We start from the raw sequence: 20,583 nt of genomic DNA, 5'->3' as shown, positions 1-20,583 counted from the left end.
AAAGATTCCTACTGTTTTTCAAAACTAGTTTTTTAAAATACAACAGAGATAATCACCAATTTCTGGAAAAGAGCGCAAGCTTCCGAAAATATACTATGAACTGTGTAACTCTGCACCTGAACAACCCAATTAAGTTTAATAAATATGAAAACTAAGAAATTTTAAATTTTAAAATACAAGTAAGTGAGCCTAATGCTTAGTATATTTCCATTTAGATAAAATATTGGGAACAGAGTACTGGTTAAATAACTTTTTAATTAACCATTAAGTTTTATTATTGATTTTTAAAGAATCAAGGCATAAGAAGTTATATATACTAATCAAAAATTAATTTTCCTTTGATGAATCAGAATGTGCATCATGATTATATATTACTTCATTTGTATCACTGTGCTCATAAATTATCACTTGGACCATAAATAAAGGGTAGGCTTTCAGTATTAACTGATAATTATGGGGTCCATCTTATAACAATAATACTTCATACTGGATACTAATCACCAAAGAACCAAAACACTTTATCATGAAACATTAACATAGTCTTATAAAATCTGGTCACTCTGCTGATCATACAATTCTCGTATGGGTAAGACCACTAAGAAGGGTGTCCCTGTGTCAATAATACCCTTCTGGTGTCTTAACAATTTTAAAATTATGTACAGGAGAAAATCTTTACTATATTTTCTTTAATTCTTAGTAGTCATTCTGCACAGGGAAGAACTAGTTCCCTTGCTATTTGTAATGTGAGTCAGCAGAATTAAGCTCTTAACAGTTCTTTTGACTTTTTCATCAATTTCTAATAACTCATTTCCTACCAAGACAAATATCTTTCAAAGACACAGGAATTCTAAGGAGAAAAGAGATGCGAGTGGTACATGGCTGGCACTCTCTCCTCTCCATGGCTCCTGGTCTTCTTTTCATTGACTACTAACTGCAGAGACTAGATGCCAACCCTATGTCACAGCTAGAGCAAACAGAATGGAAAAGCAGTTTTTGACAGTTTATTGATTTTAATAACATTCTTTTATATAATATTTGTATTTTTACATTTATATATTTTTAAAAATTCTAACAGCCCCTTAGATTCTTTTAAAAGAATTATTTCTTACATAATTATAATTTTCAGTTTGATAGTAAAGATGAGAAAGGAACAGTCATTTTATATCAAAAGCTATATTCCTACAAAATGGATTATGCATTGGTTCAAGTCGCAGTTAAAACAATTTTCTTAAAGAAATCAATAGTCTTTTTCTTTTGTAATTTTTTTCCTTCTCATGGCGGCTTTATGTGCCAAATGGAATGCACTCCATATCATTTGTAGTTGAGGATCCCTATTGCTGGTATCATTGGCTGTATATCTGCAGGTTTAATAACTAATAATTAGATCATCGTGAAAAGGTAACAGGCAAATGGGTTAGTGGCTGGCATAACCATTTCACACAGGTTCTGAGAAAACCAATCAATCAGTCATTTTGTATTTAAAGCAAAAGGCAAATAATCCAGAAATTGTTTTGAATATTTATATTGCGATTTTCACATAAATACAAAATGATAGCATCTAGCCAAGCTTCTGATCAGACACAATTAGCTTAAGATATTAGTGCAATATGATTTTCTTCTTTCATTTTATTAAAAGAATAAACATCCCCTGTGTTCTTAAACACATATTTAAAGGCCAATGATGTAAAAAACAATGATTGGAGAGATAGGATATGAATTTGTTTTTTTAAGTGCAAAAGTAAAGAGAAGGCTTTTTCATCATTCATTAAGAAAATAAAAGAGGCAGGATTGGATGGAATTAGTGATTTAATAGAACAGCAGATGCTAGAGTTATCTTAGAACTTGAACTGATAACATATCATTGCTAAGGGTTAATATTAGAAAATGTGCAACTCTACTTCTAAAAAGTTTTTACACTATTTAGTTTTAATTTTGTGTAATATTAATTGTTCTTTGGAAAAAAGATGTTTTACACTTACAATTTCAGTAAAAGATCAAGCCTTCTGTAATGTGCAAAATGTATACACCATAGAAGTTAAACTTTTGAGGACTAAGTAGAGTGTATTTATAATTTATAAGTGGAGACTGCACGATGAATTTGTCAACAGTACTTAAACAAAATTAGGCATTAACTCATGAAAAAACACTCAAATGAACAAGCTTAAAAAGCCTTTTGAATTTGTTTCTAGACTCTTAATATCTGCAGTTCATTTCCACTCTCTGAACCCTCATTCTACAGCACAGGGCTTACTGTGAAGCTCAAATGAAACAACAGCTATGAATGAACTGTAAATTGTGAAATATTATTTAATTCAATTGCTGACTTGTTATTCACCTGCTTCGGTTCCCCCACTTCTTCCTTCTTTCAAAATTCTTTTCTCATGTTCCCAATCTCTAAATACTTTTTAAGAAGACTGTGTTGCTCAACTAGGAATGTTCTATTTAATTTTGGTAAAAATTTTTAAGTTAATTTTTTAGTTATTTGGATAATTCTTTACATTTCTCAGAAAATTTTCACATTATCTTTATTAAATAGGTATGCAGACAGCATGATCAGCAGTGTTTCCAGGTAATTTGGTACAGGTTACAGAATTCTAGTTAAAATAATTATTTTAGAATGCCCAGCCCAAGAGACAACAGCTGAAAAATTTAGGGAGTCTAAACTTATAGTTATATTTTATTTCCACTTAAAATACAGAATATTAATTATGATGAAACTTTAAAATGTGAATGAATCAATGAATGGAAGATAGGTTTTTTAAAATGCATAATCCTGGAAAAGAAAATAACCAGTCGCTCTGACTACATCTAATATACACTCACCCTAGATTTGAGCATTCTATTCAATTTTTTACAATTTTATATATTTTTAAATAGTTATTAAATCCATATGGCATAAAATCCAAATGGTACAAATGTAAATACAATGAAAACTAAGCCTTCCTTTTATGCCAATCCAGTCATCTAGTACATATGTACTTTTAGGATAAAAGTTTCTTTCACCTGACCGTGTGTCTAGACCAATTCAATTTTTTTTTTAATCTTCATTTTATTGAGATATATTCACATACCACTCAGTCATACAAAACAAATTGTACTTTTGATTGTTTACAGTACCATTACATAGTGGTACATTCATCACCCAAATCAATCCCTGACACCTTCATTAGCACACACACAAAAATAACAAGAATAATAATTAGAGTGAAAAAGAGCAATTGAAGTAAAAAAGAACACTGGGTACCTTTGTCTGTTTGTTTCCTTCCCCTATTTTTCTACTCATCCATCCATAAACTAGACAAAGTGGAGTGTTAGACCAATTCAATTTTAATTAGGAAGTAAGAGACTCTTGAATAACTCATATCTAATTCCTCAGCAGTTCATTTTTTCTTCAGTGGAAGTTCAATTTAAGGAATGTTTTCAAGATAGGATGCCTCATAGAAAATCAAAGGAACACTAAAAACTTATTCTAAAAGCTTTATAACTACCACATTGAGTGAATATGCTGTAAAACATTTTTTTTCCTTTCCTTTCCTTCTTTTTTTTCAAACTAACTGGGGGAGAAAGCTATTTTGAATTAGTGAAGTCTTCATCACAAAATACCTTTCAAAAGAAAAGAGCTTTACCTCTGTTAAGTACATAAATTAAGTCAGTCAAAAGAAGTAAACCCCCATTTATTCTAATAAACTGATTTTAAATTATTTATAATTAACATATTTTTCTTTATTAATGGATTTTTCTAAGTGGGCTTAAAAAAAACTAAAAAAAAGATAAGTCTTTAGAGAAAAGTTAAGCTACTTCATGATTTACCAGTATAAAGATTTTTTTAAAACTCCATCTTGTCCTTTCTATTTCCACTGCCCCTGCTTCTTGATTAAACTATATGAATAACCTCCTTACCGGTCTCTTCTCTTCCTCTTCCTAAAGGGTTCCACAAAATCAAAAGGTCTTTGTAGTTTAAAAAAAAAAAAAAGCCTTGAAAGTGCTAGGTTAAGTGACATGAAAAAGTTGTTTTTTAACCCACAAGACTTCTCAGTGCCTTTAATAAACCACATGCCTTGTAAACCTCCAAGATAACTGTAGTATGCAAGCCTTTCTTAATAATATGCTGGTGTTGAAGCAGTATGAAAACTGTCAGACTAAGTGATAAACTCCTATCAGTCGAGGTCCTACCTTTCCTTTCCAACTTTTTCTCAATTGTGTTTCCAGGACCCTGGAACAACTGCCGCCCTTTTATGCCTCTGGCCTCAGTCTATGATGCCTCTCTACCTGCAATGTCCTTCCTCTCACCTCTACTTGATGAAATCATGCCCAGTCATAAAGGCCTAGGCTCAAAAGTATCTCCTCCAGGAAGTCATTCCAAGTCCTCTCCAATAAGAATTATTTTCTACTTCCCCAATGACTTTATAATGTTATTAAGGCATTTATCTGTCCATTTAGGTTACATTTGTAAGTGTATGTATCTTCCTCCCACACCAGATTATAAGTCTTGGAAGACAAGAACTGCCTAGCACATAGCTGGTATTCAAAATCACTTTTGAATTGAAATAGTGATTTTAATTTTTCTGAAAAATACATGAAAATAGATCTCATTTTACTATATAAACACACACAACCCTGCAAAGCTGGTAAAACAGTTATCACCCCCCATTTGACAGATTATTATAAACATAATTATTATATTAAACAGTTAACGTTTCTTGAACATTAATGATGTGTCAGCCACTGAGCTAAGCACATTATACAATTTATTTCATTTAATCCTCAAAATAACCTTATAAGGTAGGTTCCAAATACTACCATCAATTTACAGATGAGGAAACTGAAGTTCCAACTGAAGTCTGACAGCTAGTAAGTTTAGCTAGTAAGTGGCAGAAAGCTTAGAATCGAACTCAGATTTGTCTGACTCTGAAGCTCATGCTTTGTACCACTACACTTTCTCACCTTTCAGTATTTGCCGAGTAGTTCCCACTAATAAACCATGGTGCCAATCACAGTTCATTTAGCAATAAAGAGTATTATCTAGCTTCAAAGATTCCAAAATCCACTAAAATAAAATCTGACATCTATACCACTGAACCGTAACTACAGCATGAAAATGAAAAGAATTACTTACTTGCACAGTTTGCCTCGTGCCATGTGGAATTAAAAAACTCAGAGAGAATCACAACTATTTGCATTCTGTCTGTCATTAAGAGACTTCTGGCACAACCATGACTCTCAGAAGAATTCTATAACATAAAGAAGATAAAAAATACAATCTGAATGTTTTTAGACTTTTCAAACAATAACTTGAGGCAAAAGGCCTTATGCAAATAATTAAAATATTTATTATAAAACTTTGAACATTCTGTTTGATATGATCAGATAATAATAACATTAATAAAATGGTAATAAAACAACAGCAGCTAGCATTTGTTGGTATTGGGTACCAGGTTCACTTAAAAGGGAAGAAAATCTTTACTTTTCAAATAAGTACTTGTTTCTATATGCAATCTCAACTACTTAGGTCCAAATTGTATGTGCTCGTATTGCTCCCTTTTTATGCTTAGGAAAAAGTTCTGAAAGCTATTCATCAAAATGTAGCAATGGGTTATCTCTGGATAACGGAAATATGGATGATTTATTTTCTCTCTTATACTGTCTAAGTTTTTCTACATTGAATTTGTATTACTTATATATATTTTTAATCTGGTGGGCAAATGCTTAAAAATCATTTGGTTTCATCTTCTGGGCAATTTTTGGTTCAAAGATTTATAATCCACAAGAGAATGTGACGCATACAGTTCACCCACACAGTTTTTACCCAGTTAAAAGAATAAGCTTTCCACAGATCATTTCAATAGTGAAAGAAACTCATACTGTGCAAATAATATCACAACAACAAAAAGACAACCTGATTTAAAAATGGGAATATCAATTTAAAAATGGGCAAAAGACATGAATAGACACCTTTCCAAAGAAGAAATGCAAATGGCTAAAAGCATAGGAAAAGATGCTCATCCTCACTAGCTATTAGGGAAATGCAAATCAAAACCAAAATGAGGTATCATCTCACACCTACTAGAATGGCCATTATCAAAAAAAAAACAGAAAACTACAAGTGTTGAAGAGGATGTGGAGGAAGAGGTACATTTATTCACTGTTGGTGGGAATACAGAATGGTGCAACAGCTCTGGAAGGCAGTTTGGTGTTTTCTCAGGAAGCTAAGTAAAGAATTGCCATATGATCCAGCAATTCCATTACTAGATATAAACTCAGAGGAACTGAAGGCTAGGATGCAAATGGACATTTGTAAACCGACGTTTATAGCAGCATTATTCACAATTGCCAAGAGATGGAAACAGCCAAATGTCCATTAAAAGACAAGTGGATAAATGAACTGTGGTATATACATATGATGGAATATTACACAGCTGAAACACAAAAAAAGTCATGACACATATAACAATGTGGATGAACCCTGAGGAATTATGTTGAGCAAAATTAGCCAGAAACAAAAGGACAAATACAGTATGGTCTCACTAATATGAAGTAACTATGATGAGCAAACTCTGAAAGTTCAAATTAAGAACATAATAGAAAGGTAGAGATTGGGCATTTGATGCTAAAGGAGTACAGAATGTTCAACAAGATTGTCAAGATCCAGAAATGGATAGCACAATACTATGTGATGGAAGCACAATATTATAAGTATAATGAACAAAGCTGAGTGTGAGTATGGTTGAAAGAGGAAGGCTAGGGGCATTTATGACACCAGCAGGAAAGATAGAGGATAAAACTGGGACTGGATAACTTAGCAAAAACTAGAGTGGACAATGATGGTGATTAAACATAGAAATACAAGAAAGTTTTTACATGAGGGAGAACAAGTGAATGTCAACATTGCAAGGTGTTGAAAATGGGATGGTATATGGGAAAAAATACAATCAATGAAAACTATGTTCTATAGTTAACATTGTAATCTTCAATTAATTGTAACAAAGTCAACACAACAAAGCTAATGTCAACAGAGGGGGATATAGGGAGGGGTATGGGATTCTTGTTGTTTCTACTTTTTTTATTTTATTCTTTATTCTTTTAATCTTTTTTCTTTTTTTTTTCCTCCTCTTCTTTTTTTGTGGAATAAATGGAATTGTTCTCATATAGATTATGATGGTGAAAGCATAATTATGTGATTATACCAGAAGCTATTGATTGGTTATTCAGGATAGATTGCATGGTGTGTGAATAAAACTGTTTAAAAAATAAACAGAAGTAAGAACAATTGATTATACACCATGGATGATTGTACAGTATGTGACTGTATCTCAATAAAACTGAATTTAAAAAAAAATAAACAGAAAGATACAAATGCTGGAGAAGATGTGGAGTGAGAAATAAACCTATTCACTGTTGGTAAAAAAGTAGAATGGTGCAGCCCCTCTGGAGGGCAGTGTGGTGGCTCCACAGGAGGCTAAATATAGGGTTGCCATATGACCCTACAACCCCATTATTTGGTATATGCTTGGAAGAACTGAAAGCAGGGACATGAATAGACATATACACACTGGTGCTTATGGCAGCAGTATCCATGATTTGCAATGAATGGAGGCAGCCTAAGGGTACACAGACAGGTGAATGGAAGGGCAAACTGTGGTGTATATATACAACGGAATATTGAATGACTACAAGAAGGAAAGAAATTGTGAGGCATGTAACTAGGTGAATGAACCTTGAGGACTCATGTTGAATGAAATAGCCAGAAATGAAAGGACAAATAGTGTAAGGCCTCACTAATATAAAATTACTATTATAAGCAAATGCTGAGAATTGAATTTGAAAGCATAGGTACCAGGGGACAGAATGTGGACAGAGATTGGGCAACCGACAATGCAGGAGTGCAGAGTGTTCAATGAGGCTTGTTGTAAGGGTTCATAGATTGTAAGCTCTTACAGCAGTCACATCTATTCCTAAGTTTAAGAGATGTTTATTGGGTACAAAATTCATATTCTCTGTAGCACACTTTCTAATATAAACTGTATGGTCAGTTTATTTAAACAACATGGTTACATGGAACCTAGAATGGGGAATGAGATCTGGTTATTCTGTATAGGTTAATATGATACCCCAATGCACCCTCAGAGTACTTTGGGCAGAAAATGAAAAGTATTTGCAAAGTGGCCTTGAGGGACTGGGGAAAAATGTGGAAATATTAAACTTCCCCACCTGGGAAATTCCTGATATTTCTGCAAGCATTAGGGAATCCCAATTTAATAAGTCAAGCCCTTGATCTTGGGGCTTCCCCTTATGAAACTTATTCCTGCAAAGGAGAAGTTAAACCTACTAATAATTATGCCTGAGAGTTACCCCCAGAGAACTTCTTTTGTTGCTCAGATGTGGCCTCTTTCTCTCAGCCAACTCTGCAAATAAACTCACTGTCCTCCCCTCTACATGGGACATGACTCCCAGGAGTGTTAGACTTCCTGGAAATGAGGGACAGAACTCCCAGGGATGAGTCTGGCCCTGGCATCATGGGAATTAGAACGCCTTCTTGACCAAAACAGGGAAAAGAAATGAAACAAAATATAAGTTTCAGGTACTAAGAGACCTCAACTATAGAATTGAGAGGTCATTCTGGAGGTAATTTTTATGCATTATATAGATATTCCTTTTTAGTTTCTAGTGTATTAGAATAGCTAGAAGAAAATGCCTGATTTTGCTGAACAGTAATCCAGTAGACTTGATTCTTGATGATAACTGTATAACTATCTTTTATCATGTGACCATGTGATAGTAAAAACCTGGTGACTGACTCTCCCTTTAACCAGTATATGGGCAGATGAGTAATAAAATAATGATAAAATATATACATATATATAAATAAATAGGGAGGGATAAGGGGTATGGGATGGTTTGGCTGCTCTTTTTATTTATTTATTTATTTTTCTTTATTTTGGAGTAATGAAAATGTTTGAAATTGATTGTGGCCATGAATGCACAACTATATGATGATACTGTTATTGTATACTTTGGAAGGATTAATGGTATGTGAGTATATCTCAACAAAATGGCATTAAAAAAAAACCCACAATGAGATGTCACTTCACACCTACTAGAATGGCCATCATTAAATGCACAGCAAACTACAAATGTTGGAGAGGATGTGGAGAAATAGGAACACTTATTCACTGCTGGTGGGAATGTAAAATGGCACAGCCACTATGGAAGATGGTTTGGCAGTTCCTCAGAAAGCTAAATATAGAGCTGCCATATAATCTGGCAATCCTGCTACTAGGAATATAGCCAGAAGAACTGAAAGCAGGGACTCGAACAGACATTTCCACACCAATGTTCACAGCGGCATTATTCACAATTGCCAAAAGTGGAAACAACCCAAGTGTCCATCAACCAATGAATGGATAAACAAAATATTGTATACACATATGATGGAATATTATTCAGCAGTAAGAAGGAACAAAATCCTCAAGTATGCGATAACATGAATGAACCCTGAGGACATTATATTGAGTGAAATAAGTCAGACACAAAAGGACAAAATATTACATGATCTCATGAATATGAACTAATTCTAATATATAAACTTATAGAGATAAAATCTAAAATATAGGTTACCAGGATATAGAATTAGGTTAGAGAATGGGAAGCGGATGCTTAATGTGTACAGAATTTTTAACTAGATAAATTTAAATTTTTGGAAATGGACAGAGGTGATGGTAGCACATTATGGTGAGTGTAATTAACAGTACTGAATTATGTGTGTGACTGTGGTTGAAAAGGGAAGTCTGGAGTCATGTATGTCACTAGAAGGAAAGCTAGAGGTTAAAACACAGGACTGTATAACACAGTGAACCTTGCGGTGGATGATGACTATGATTAACTACACATAAAAAAGTTCTTTCATGAATTAGAATAAATGCACATCACTATTACAAGGAGTTAATAATAGAATGGTATATGGGAAAAAATGTACCTATCGCAAACTATGGACTATAGCTAACAATATTTTAATATTCTTTCATCAAAGTAACGAATGTACCACACCAATGCACCAATGCTAGGAGTCAATAATACAGGGGGATAAAGGATATGGGATGTTTTGGATTTTGTTTTGTTTTGTTTTGGAGTAATGAAAATGTTCTAAAACTGACCGTGGTGATGAAAGCAAAACTATGTGATGATACTGTGAGCCAATAATCATATGCTTTGGATGGATTATATAGTGTGTGAATATATTTCAATAAAACTGCATTTAAAAAATGGGCAAAGAACTTAAATAGAAATTTCTCCAAAGGTATACAAATGGCCAATAAGCACATGAAAAGATCCTCAACATTATAGCCATTTGGCAAATCAAAAACACACTGAGATACCACCTCTCACCCACTAGAATGGCTATTATCAAAAAACAAAAACAAAAACAAAAACAATGCTGGTGAGGATACAGAGAAATAGGAACCCCAGTACATAGCTGGTGGAAATGTAAAATGGTACAGCTGCTGTGGAAAACAATTTGGAAGCTTCTCAAAAAACTAAAAGAGAACTACCAGGTGATCCAGCAATCTCTCTTCTAGGTACATAGCCAAAAGAACTGAAAGAAGGGATTCAGACAGATTGCACAATGTTCATAGCAGCATTATCAACAATAGCCAAAAGGTGGAAGAAATCCAAATGTCCATCAGCAGAGGAATGGATAAACAAAATGTGGTGTGTGTACACAGATACTATTCAACCTTAAAAAGGGATGAAGTACTGATAAATGCCACTACCTGGATGAACCTTGAAGACATCATATTGAGTGAAGTAAGTCAGACACAAAGGGACATCTATTGTATGATTCCATTTATATGAAATAGCTAGAATATGCAAATGTATAGAGACAGAAAATACAATACGGGTTACTAGGGCAGGGGGATGGGGAATGGAGAGTTAATGCCTAATGGGCACAAGGTTTCTGTTTGAGGCGACAGGAAAGTTCTGGTAATAGAAGGTGATAAGGGCAGCAAACACAGTGAATGTAATTATTCCCACGGAATAGTATGCTTGAGAGTGGTTGAGATGGGAAAGTTTATGTTGTATGTATGTTCCCACAATAGAAAAAGAAAGGGCAATTAAAGAGACAATGACAATTAAATGCAATACATGATCCCAGAGTAGATCTAATAATATTGGGAAAAAAGGCCCAAAAGGACATTATGAGGACATATGAAAAAATTGGAATATAGACTGAAAGTTTTATGTCAAAATTAAACTTCTTGAACTTAATAACTGTACTTAAGGCAGTTACATAAGTGAATATCCTTACTACTAGGAAATGTAAATGGAAGTATTACATGTTCAAGGAGTATGATGTATACAACCTATATTCAAATGTTTAAAAAATTGCTAGGTATAGATAGACAGACAGATAGATGGATTGGATAGGTAGTTGGATACATAGTATGATATAGCAAATGTGGCAAAACGTTAAAGTTGACGGATATGAATATCTGTAGGGGGGTGAAGGATTTCTTTGTATTTGTTTTGTATTAATTTTGCAACTTTCCTGTAAGTTTGACATTATTTCAAAATAAAAAGTTTAAGAAAAAAAATATTGATAATAACAAAGTTCCTAAATGATCTGATCCTTATATTCTTTCCCTTGTGCCCCAAGCAAGGAATTAAGTCCCGCTCACCTTTCATTCTTTCAAATCTTTAACTCCTATTTGCCAGGCACTGTAAGAATCCCAGAACTTTGAGGATATGAAGAATGTGAGGGAATGCCATCAACAATGGGGTTTCAAAAACCTCACCACACACATACAGATAAGCAGTTACACATGTAATGAGTAATAAGAGAGAGCAGTAACTCCAGAGAAGAGAGTGATCAACTGTGTGGGGCAAGGCAGAGGGCATAAAGAAAGAATTCTTGCTTTAAATATTTCTGGCATGCATTTTGAGGTTACCCTCTCTGTGCTACTTAATTTAATCATCTATGGAGTTGAGAGGTTTTTTTGTTTGCTTTATAAACCTTAAAAGATGCATCTAAATGAATGTTTGCTTTTAAACTACTTACTTACAACAAAATCTTATAAAAGTTCCTTTCTTGGAATTGCATTCAAAACACTATCAGCCTTAGAAGAAATTTTCTGATATTACTTCTTAAAAAGAGCTTGGCCTAAGGCATCAGACAAGCCTGGGTCACTGATGATCTCAGGCAGGGGCCTAAACTCTTTGAGCTTCAGTTTCATAATCATTACAACAATTACAGTTATTGTATTAAATGAAATAGCATATGTTAATCATTTACCACAATGTCTGGCACATATCTACCTTGCTACCAACTTGAAGTGCTATAAGTGAGGTGACTGAGTGAATCAGTTATCAAAGTTTAATCTCCGTAAGTAGGGACAGGCTGTTTAATAAAGCAATAGAATAGAGCCTCTGTGAGTGCTCAATGCATGGAACAGTTCCGTCAAGGAAGATATCAGAGTGGGTGGGGGAATCAGGAAAGAGCTCATGTAGGAAATGGGATTTGACTAAGGCTAGGACTAAGCTCTATACTGAGAAAAGGAAGGGGATTCTAAAATGGGGGAATAAAATGATCATGGAGTGGAAATGGGAATGATTATATGGTATTCAGGGAGCATTCAGAAGGCCAGTATAACTAATGAGGAGGGTTCCTCTATGGAAGGAGGGGCATTAGAGGGAAAGAAGTTACGGCAAGTTTGTGAAGGGCTTTGGGAGTACAGAGGGTCAGACAGTGGGGAGCTCTTGAAGATTTTCAAGGAGAGTGACTTGCAAAGCAAAGTTTTGGGAACATAGGACTAGATGGTAATACACAAGGTGAGGAAGCAGGGAGACTAATTAGACTATTTCCAAAGTTCAGATATGATGCAAAGACTATGGCAGTAGTGGGAATAGAAAGGAAGTGATGAATAATCCCGATAAGGATGATGTACCTATTGAGTACTTATCATTTCTGAATGCTCCATGTGCACTGACTCATTTAATCCTCAGAACCACACTATGAAATAGGCACTATTATTAACCCCCTGGATTTAAAACTGGGCTCTACTATTCTGTGGTCTTGGAAAAGTTACTTAGCCAACTGTAAGACTCAGTTTCTTAAAGCATGATATCCACATACATATGTCTAGGTTCCTCAAATGGACAGAAGTTCCTTTAGGATGGAAACTTTATCTTATCTCTTTGTATTCCCAACACATAGCACAGTGACCAGAAACACAGGCCTTGGATTTATATTTATGATTATTAATTCTCAAATCTGTAATAACCACTTAGCAGAACCCTAACCCATAATGAATCTAGGCAGCCATTTTTATCGTGCCTGCACCCAGGAAGTTGAGACCTGTTTGCAAAAGCAAACCACAAAGCAGGCTGGTTTCAAAATAAATCCAGAATCCCCAACTGCAATCCTCAATCTCCTATCTGTTCATTGACCCCTTTAGAACCATTAATTCCAAATCTTCTCCACTCTTTCTGAAACTCTAAAATTCCTCTCACCCTTCACTCTCAGAAGGATGACACAGTTTCCTAGGTGACAGTGAAAACAGAAGCCAACAGGCTGAAACTCTGACTTGTCCACCTCTCTCATCAACCTCTCCTTCTGCCTCCTGTCAGAGGCCTAGCTCAACGTGGATGCCTTAGATCTCATCTACTTCTGCCTTCCATGCAAGCTGATGGCAGTCTGCTTCCCCATTTCCTCCTGCATCGTCATCTTCTCTACAGGATCCTTCTCATTTAAGCATGTTCAGGGTATTCTCATCTTAAGAAATGAAAAAGAGAAGAAAAAAAGAAAAGAAGGAGGGAGAAGGGATGGAGGAGCAGAAAGATGGAAGGAAAAGAAAGAAAATCCCTGAATTACATACTCCTTTTTAGTGGCCTCCCTTGCGCATCTCCCCTTTGTAGCCAAACTCTTCAACAGCTGTCTAGGTTCATTCTTCCAATTCCTCACCTTCCATCACCATTTAACCCACTCTAATCTTCCTTTAACCTGCAGGCACTCAATCAAAACCACTCTTCTTAGTGTCACCAAAAAGGCCAAGGTTAATAGATGTGCTTGCAGTCCATGGCTTACTTGACTTCTCAGCAGAATTCGACAAAAATAACGATTCCTTCCCTTTCCCTTGACTTACAGAACATGACACTCTCCCGATTTTTCTTCATCCCTCTGACTCTTCCTCCTCAGTCTAGTTTGATAGTTTATCATCTACCAAATCTGTAAGTATTAGCGTTCTTTACTCATTCATCAGGTACATTCATCCATGCCAGGGTTTCAAATATCATTTTACACTAACCACTCCCAAATGTATTATTTCCAGTCTGGACCTCTAAAAACATATATCCAACCACGTATCCAATACCTCCACTTAGATGTCTCATAAATGCCTTAAAATCAGAAGTTCAAAACTGAGTTCATGTTCTTCCCACCATGAAACATGCCCCTCCCTCTATCTTAGCAAATGGCAACCCTGTTCACAAAGCTGCTCTTATTAAAACCCTAGAAATTACCCTCTCCTCTCCCATTACTCCCCACATTCAATTAACCACCAAGTCTTGTCAATTCTACCTCTTAAATCTACCCTTTCTCTCCATCACAATGGCCCCCAGGTAGACTAACCATCACCATTTCTCACACCATTTCTTCACCACTGCAATAGTCTCCTAATTTATCTCCCCACTCTTACTCTTCTCCCTAGTCCCTGCCCCCTCATTTCCTGTCATGTACCAGAATGGCCTTTTTAAAGTACAAATCTAATCATGTCATTCCTCAGAATAAAACTTTTCGAAAGCATCTCATTGCTTTAATATTAAAGTCTAAAATCCCAATGTATCCTAACATGTTTGTTAATTCTAAGAAGGCCTGCCTGATCTGGCACCTGCTCTCTTCCTCAGGCTCAAATCAGTAGTCTCCTCCTTGCTCACTGTGCTTTGAGTACTTTCTAGTCCTTGAACACACCAAACTTCTAGCCATCTCGGAGTCTTCACACCTACTATTTCTTTACATGTTCACCTTCGCTCCCCTGCCTCATAGCCTCTCAAACTTTAGGTGTTAGCTTTAATCACTGACCACTCATTACTTTGGTAGCATTTGGGTTTTTCTTTTTTCTTTACAACATTTATCACACCTAAATTAAATAATTACTTGTATTAAGACATGTTTAATGTCTGTTTTCCCTCTCAGGCTACAAGTTCTTCTCATTCATAGTTGTATCCCTAGTACCTACCACTGGCCTGCACATAATAAGTATAGTCAGTAATTTTTTGAATGAATACAAAACAAGCATTTCATTTCCTTATCTCTAGAGAAACACTTAGCTTTTGATGTTATTCTATGTTCTAATTTTCTTTAAATATTCCTAAGAATTCATCAGTCTACATTAAAAGTATGCTGAACAGTCATCAGATACATATCCCAAATCGTTAACACCTTCACAAACATTTTTTTTTTTTAATTTAAGCAAATCAAGTAGAATAGGCTAGAGCTTAGCAATTCAGAATTTGGGGGGCCAAAGACCCCTTGATGATGCTCAGTGAAACCATATGAAACCACATTCCTATCAGCTTAAACTAAAAGGAGCAAATATAACTCAAAAGAAGAGGTAATCAGTCAGTTCTACCATTCAGGTTTCACAAATCACTGTCTTCTTTACCCTGTGATAATAAAACTATATGTAGTCCATGTTCCAATAATTCCAAAAGGAAGTGACAAGAACACAGAATTCTCATTAAATAATTCTATTAGTTAAACTAATTAGCTTGCTGTACTACATAAATAGCATGCTATGTCTACCTTTGATTCTTTTCTCCTCGTTATATTCCCCTCCTCTTTTAATCAATTCATGTCCATTCAACTTAAAGAAGGTGAGAAAGGATGCCTTGTTCAAAATTCAACTTGCAGGTTTTCTCTGCTTAACCTCACCTTGTTCCATTCCTTCCCTCTGTTAACTCAGTATCTCCTTTACCCTTTTGCCCTAAATTGCTACTGCACAATTTATAACACTCACACTGGTGATTTTCTCCTTTTTTTTTCCTCGATATGGATTTATTTTATTTCCCTAACTACACTGATAGTTTGAGGCTTGGACCTTATCCTCCTATTACTTCTATATACTTGTACCAACCTGATATTCATAAATAGGTGCTTGCTAAATTTATTTAAACAAGAAATGATTATACGTGAGTCAAAGAAAATAAACTACCCAAAGGACAACTGACTTGTTCAAGTTCACTCACAAGAAACTCAGAACACATTTTTTCCATAGATTCATTAATACATAGAGAGGTTCAATTCCCAAACCAGTCCATAAAATCCTATTTAATCCATAAAGTATCTCACAAATCATGCTTTTCACCTAACGAAGCACATCCAACTCTACTGAGGAAAGGAGCACAGAGACCAGGGTCTAGGATGAGTTGGAGAGGAAATGCATATTGGGAAAATGGTTTTCCCACCTTTTTATCTCTTTACCCTCTTCCTTTCACACTTGGGTGAAATGAACTGGGTGCTTGGATTTGGTAGGATCCAAGGGATAAAGGAAGAAGGAAATTTCTGCCACCTCCATACTGAGGAGCCTCCCCTGGGCAGAGGGAAATTCACATGGAAACAACATATACAGGTTGGGTGATGTTTGTAATGCTGTACCACCAGAGTTTGGGGTAATTTTTTTAACCTCTTCTTAATTCCACAGGATCTGCACAAATGAGGAAAGCATTCACTGCCCCTAAAGTTCCAAGCATTATGACTCAAAGCCATTCTGCCCACAACGGCACTTTAAAGTAACAGTTCTTTAAAGTCCTAAAAGTTATTTAAAGTAAATGGCACCCTAAAAACAAATTACCTAACAGCTCAAAACACAATATGATATCATAGTATTCTCTGAAGGAGTTGTTGTTGACAGGGATGTCTTGGGCACTTTATTTTGAAATCATAACAAGATTATATATATGTAAACATATCTTTGCTATCCCCAATAGATGTATGCCAGGAAAATGTGGCAAGTAAACCTAAATTTATTTAAACAACTACCTTGAAAACTTGCTCTTTACAGAAAGATTCAGCATAGAATTTATTCAATGCAAATAAATTCCCCATTTATATAAAAACTTAGATTTAATTTAAGTAATATCAGGTTGATTTAAAGTAGGATACAACTGCATACAGGTTTATATTTTGTCCAATCAACTATGATTTATTAAATAATTCCAACCACATTTTCATGAGACTACTTGCTCTTGCCTCAATACAAGAGGAACTTCCCCATTCCCCAATCCCAATGTCATTTCTCATGTTTTCCCTTTACCCCATCCCACATCTTGTGACTCCCACCAGTCCTGACACTCTAATCCTTTCCTAGTCTAGATCGTAGAAGATCCTTAGGGGCAGGGACTGTGTCTTCCTTTTTTTACTAAATCCAGCACCTACCAGAAAAGCTCTCAGGGTACCAAGAATGGAGGGCAGATTTACTGTTTCCTATAAATATTAGATCCCATTTACTGAAAGCTACTAGTATCAGCCAGTTTTCTAAGCTCTCCTTTTATTCCCATTTTACAGCTGAGAAACCAGGCATAGAGAATGTAAGTAACTTGCCCAGAGTATACAGCTGATAAGCAGAGTAGAACTGGACTCCTGGCAGACTGCTAATCACTAATCACTTGGTTAATTACTAAGATGAATACATGTCTCTTTAAATCCTTTTAACAACCACAACAGGCAGCTGTTTTCCTCCATTTTACAGAGGAGGAAACTGAGGCTCTGAGAGGATAATTAATCCAAGGTCACACTGCCAGAAAGTGGTGGATCTGGAAATTTCCAGCTAAAAAGTTCAAGCTCCTAACCACTACCACGCTATGTAGCATTCCCACTGCACTTGGGGCTCCAGGAAAAGGTGGTTCCTGGGACCACTAAGTGGAGATGAGAAGGAAACTATGGCAGAGAGGGGGAGAGGAAAAGGGAGATAGGGTTAAATGTTGCAGGAGCCCCAAGAAAGCCAGTCATATCTCTATGCAAATAAGTATCAAGAGGATGCTCCAAAGTAGGCATAGGTGCAAAAATCCAAGCCCCAAGCCCTACAATGCCACCCACTCTTCTGATGCCCCAAACTCCAAAGACCCAGTCCAAGCTCCTTTTCTTACAGGTGAGGACACTGACGTCCCCAGAGTTGACCACCGTTTACATCCTCCTCCTTTCCCAACCCTCCACGCCAGAGGCCTAAGGTGTATTCCCCTACCCACCCCCACGGCTCGGCTGATGTTGTCCATCTTGCTGGTGACCTGTTGGAAGAGCGTGTAGCAGGTCTGACAGAGGCGCACGGGCCGGGCGTTGCGCACTAGACACCCGGTCATCTCCGCGCTGCTGTTGGCGAACTCCAGCAACAGCTCTCGGCACTCGGGTTCCAGATCCGGTAGGTCTGGGGGCAGCAACAGCGGTCCCGGCCCTGTGCCCTGCAACAGGGAGAGAGACAAGTCCTCCACCTCCAACAACTGCTTTTCTGACAGGAGGTCGTGGAGGACTCTGTGAGGGTGGCTGCTGAAGGAATGCGCTCCCAGAGCCAGCCCGGACCACAGCATCATCAGCCACCGCAGCAGTGATGACCGCAGCCGCGCAACCGTTGCATCCAGACCCATCGCGGAGTTCCCAAATCCCAGGGGCTCACCACCGCCTATCCGCCCCAAGCCAGCGATGCCAGCAGCAGCCGCTTCCGGCTTCCGCGGACGCAGGCCCAGACGGAGTCACGAGGCGCAAGCGCGTTATGGCCCCGCCCCCGGCGCGCGGCGCCCTGCCCGATTGGCTGCCGAGGATTCCGGCCGGGAGCCAGTGTCCGGCCGCCCACGGAGGAGCGCGCGGCGTCTGGATACGGACGCCCGAGCCGAGGTTCGCTGTTTCTGTGCGTGCAGGTGGCCACCACTTTCAGCAGCTGACTCCGGTTTCTTGCCCTTGCGCAGTCATCGCTCTGGGAATTCCCCGAGTCCTAGAAGCCTGAGGAGTGACTTCTCATCGGAGAAAGAGGGTCCGTCTCCGCCTTAGAAATGCCTGTCTAGTGAGTCCCCAGAGGGAGCCCGCTGTCAGGTGCTTTTGCAGGATTTTTACTTGATGTTTCCTAGCAAAAATTTTCCTTGAAATTATTTAGAATTAATAAAGCCTGCTGATTATTTTTGGTAGTGGAGCCTAGTGGCGTCCAAGCATTTTTTTTTTTTTTAATTAAATCCCAACGGTCTAAAGCAGCACCGTCCAATAGAACTTTATGCCATGATGGAAATATTCTAGACCTGTGGCTATTGGCACTTGAAATGTGGTCGCTGTGGCTGAAGTGCTGAATTTTTTTTATTTAATTTAAATAGCCATATCTGGCTGTTGGCTGCTGTATTAGATAGCACAGGTCTAAGTTCTCTCACTCCACTAAGATAGCCCACAAACCGTGGCACCCCAATAGGAATTGAGCACATTTAGTGCACAGATTCTTGGATTCTGTCTTAGTTTGCCAAGGTGCTATGATACATACCTCACAATGGGTTGCCTTAAACAACAGAAATTTATTGGCGCATAGTTTGAGGCTAGGAGAAGTGTAAAATCAAGATATTGGCAAGACTTACTTTTGCCCTGAAGATTATAGTATTTTGGTGCTGACTGCTGGCAATCCTTGGGGTTCCTTTACTTAACATATTTTTACCTCAGGTCACATAGTAATGTCTTCTTTCTAACTTCTGTGACTTCCTGGTTCTCTTTATAAGGCCTCCAGTAATCCAGATTAAGGCCCACCTTGATTCAGTTTGCCACTCCTTAACTAAAAATATCATCTTCAAAGGTCCTATTTACAATGGGTTCACACCCACAGGGATATGGATTAAGATTAAGAACATTTATTGTTGGGGTACATAATTCAACCTACCACAGATTCTAAATACCATTCTCTACCAAAAGGGACTAGGTATCCTTGGAGAAATGGCTGGTTCCACCACCAGGAAAGAAAACGTGCAAGTTGAGCCTGGATCACCTTGTCATGCCAGAAAGCTAAGAAGTGCTCTAATAAGGATGGCAACATGTCAAGAGCATACAGAAAACATCTTGAATAGACTCCCACTGACCAAATCTGGGACACTTTGAACATCAAAATAAATAATGATAGTTACCATATAACTTGATAAAAAAGGAAACTGAGAACCCATAGTGATATATTTGACTAAATGAATAAATTGCATGTTTGATGAGGAACAAGATGTTTACATATTTCCAAAGATCCCTATTCTGGTTTGCTAATGCTGCCATTATGCAAAATACAGAAATGGATCAGCTTTTATAAAGGGGGTTTATTTGGTTACAATTTTACAGTCTGAAGACCATGAAAATGTCCAAATTAAGGCATCAACGCAAGTACACCTTCACCAAAGGAAAGCCAATGGCGTCCGGAAAACCTGTTAGCTAGGAAGGCACGTGGCTGGTGTCAGCTGATCTAGGTTGTGTTCCAGCTCCTCTCTCAGCTCCTGTGCTTTCTTGGTTCTTTCTCCCAGGACATGTCTCTCTAAGTGCCTGGGGGTACTATCTTAGCTTCTCTGGGGGCAAACCCTGGGATAGTAAAAGTC

The 20,583-nt window shown here is 37.1% G+C and overlaps 1 protein-coding gene across 1 annotated transcript in view; it reads right to left on the bottom strand.

Annotated features, from left to right (window-relative positions):
• OSTM1 (osteoclastogenesis associated transmembrane protein 1) overlaps positions 1-18,725 on the bottom strand; it is a 41,413-nt gene extending 22,688 nt beyond the window's left edge. The window contains exons 1-2 of the mRNA XM_037844411.1: positions 18,238-18,725; positions 5,117-5,231 (exon numbers count right to left, since the gene is read on the bottom strand). Coding sequence (XP_037700339.1) covers positions 5,117-5,231; positions 18,238-18,630 — 508 coding nt within the window. The 5' untranslated portion in view covers positions 18,631-18,725. The remainder of the gene's footprint in view (positions 1-5,116; positions 5,232-18,237) is intronic.
• Between the last annotated feature and the right edge of the window lie 1,858 nt (positions 18,726-20,583).

This window comes from Choloepus didactylus, chromosome 7 (assembly GCF_015220235.1).
Source record: "Choloepus didactylus isolate mChoDid1 chromosome 7, mChoDid1.pri, whole genome shotgun sequence".
NCBI classification, from domain to species: domain Eukaryota; kingdom Metazoa; phylum Chordata; class Mammalia; order Pilosa; family Megalonychidae; genus Choloepus; species Choloepus didactylus.
Note: the sequence above shows the minus strand (reverse complement) of the source record. Positions and strands in the feature narration are given on the sequence as shown.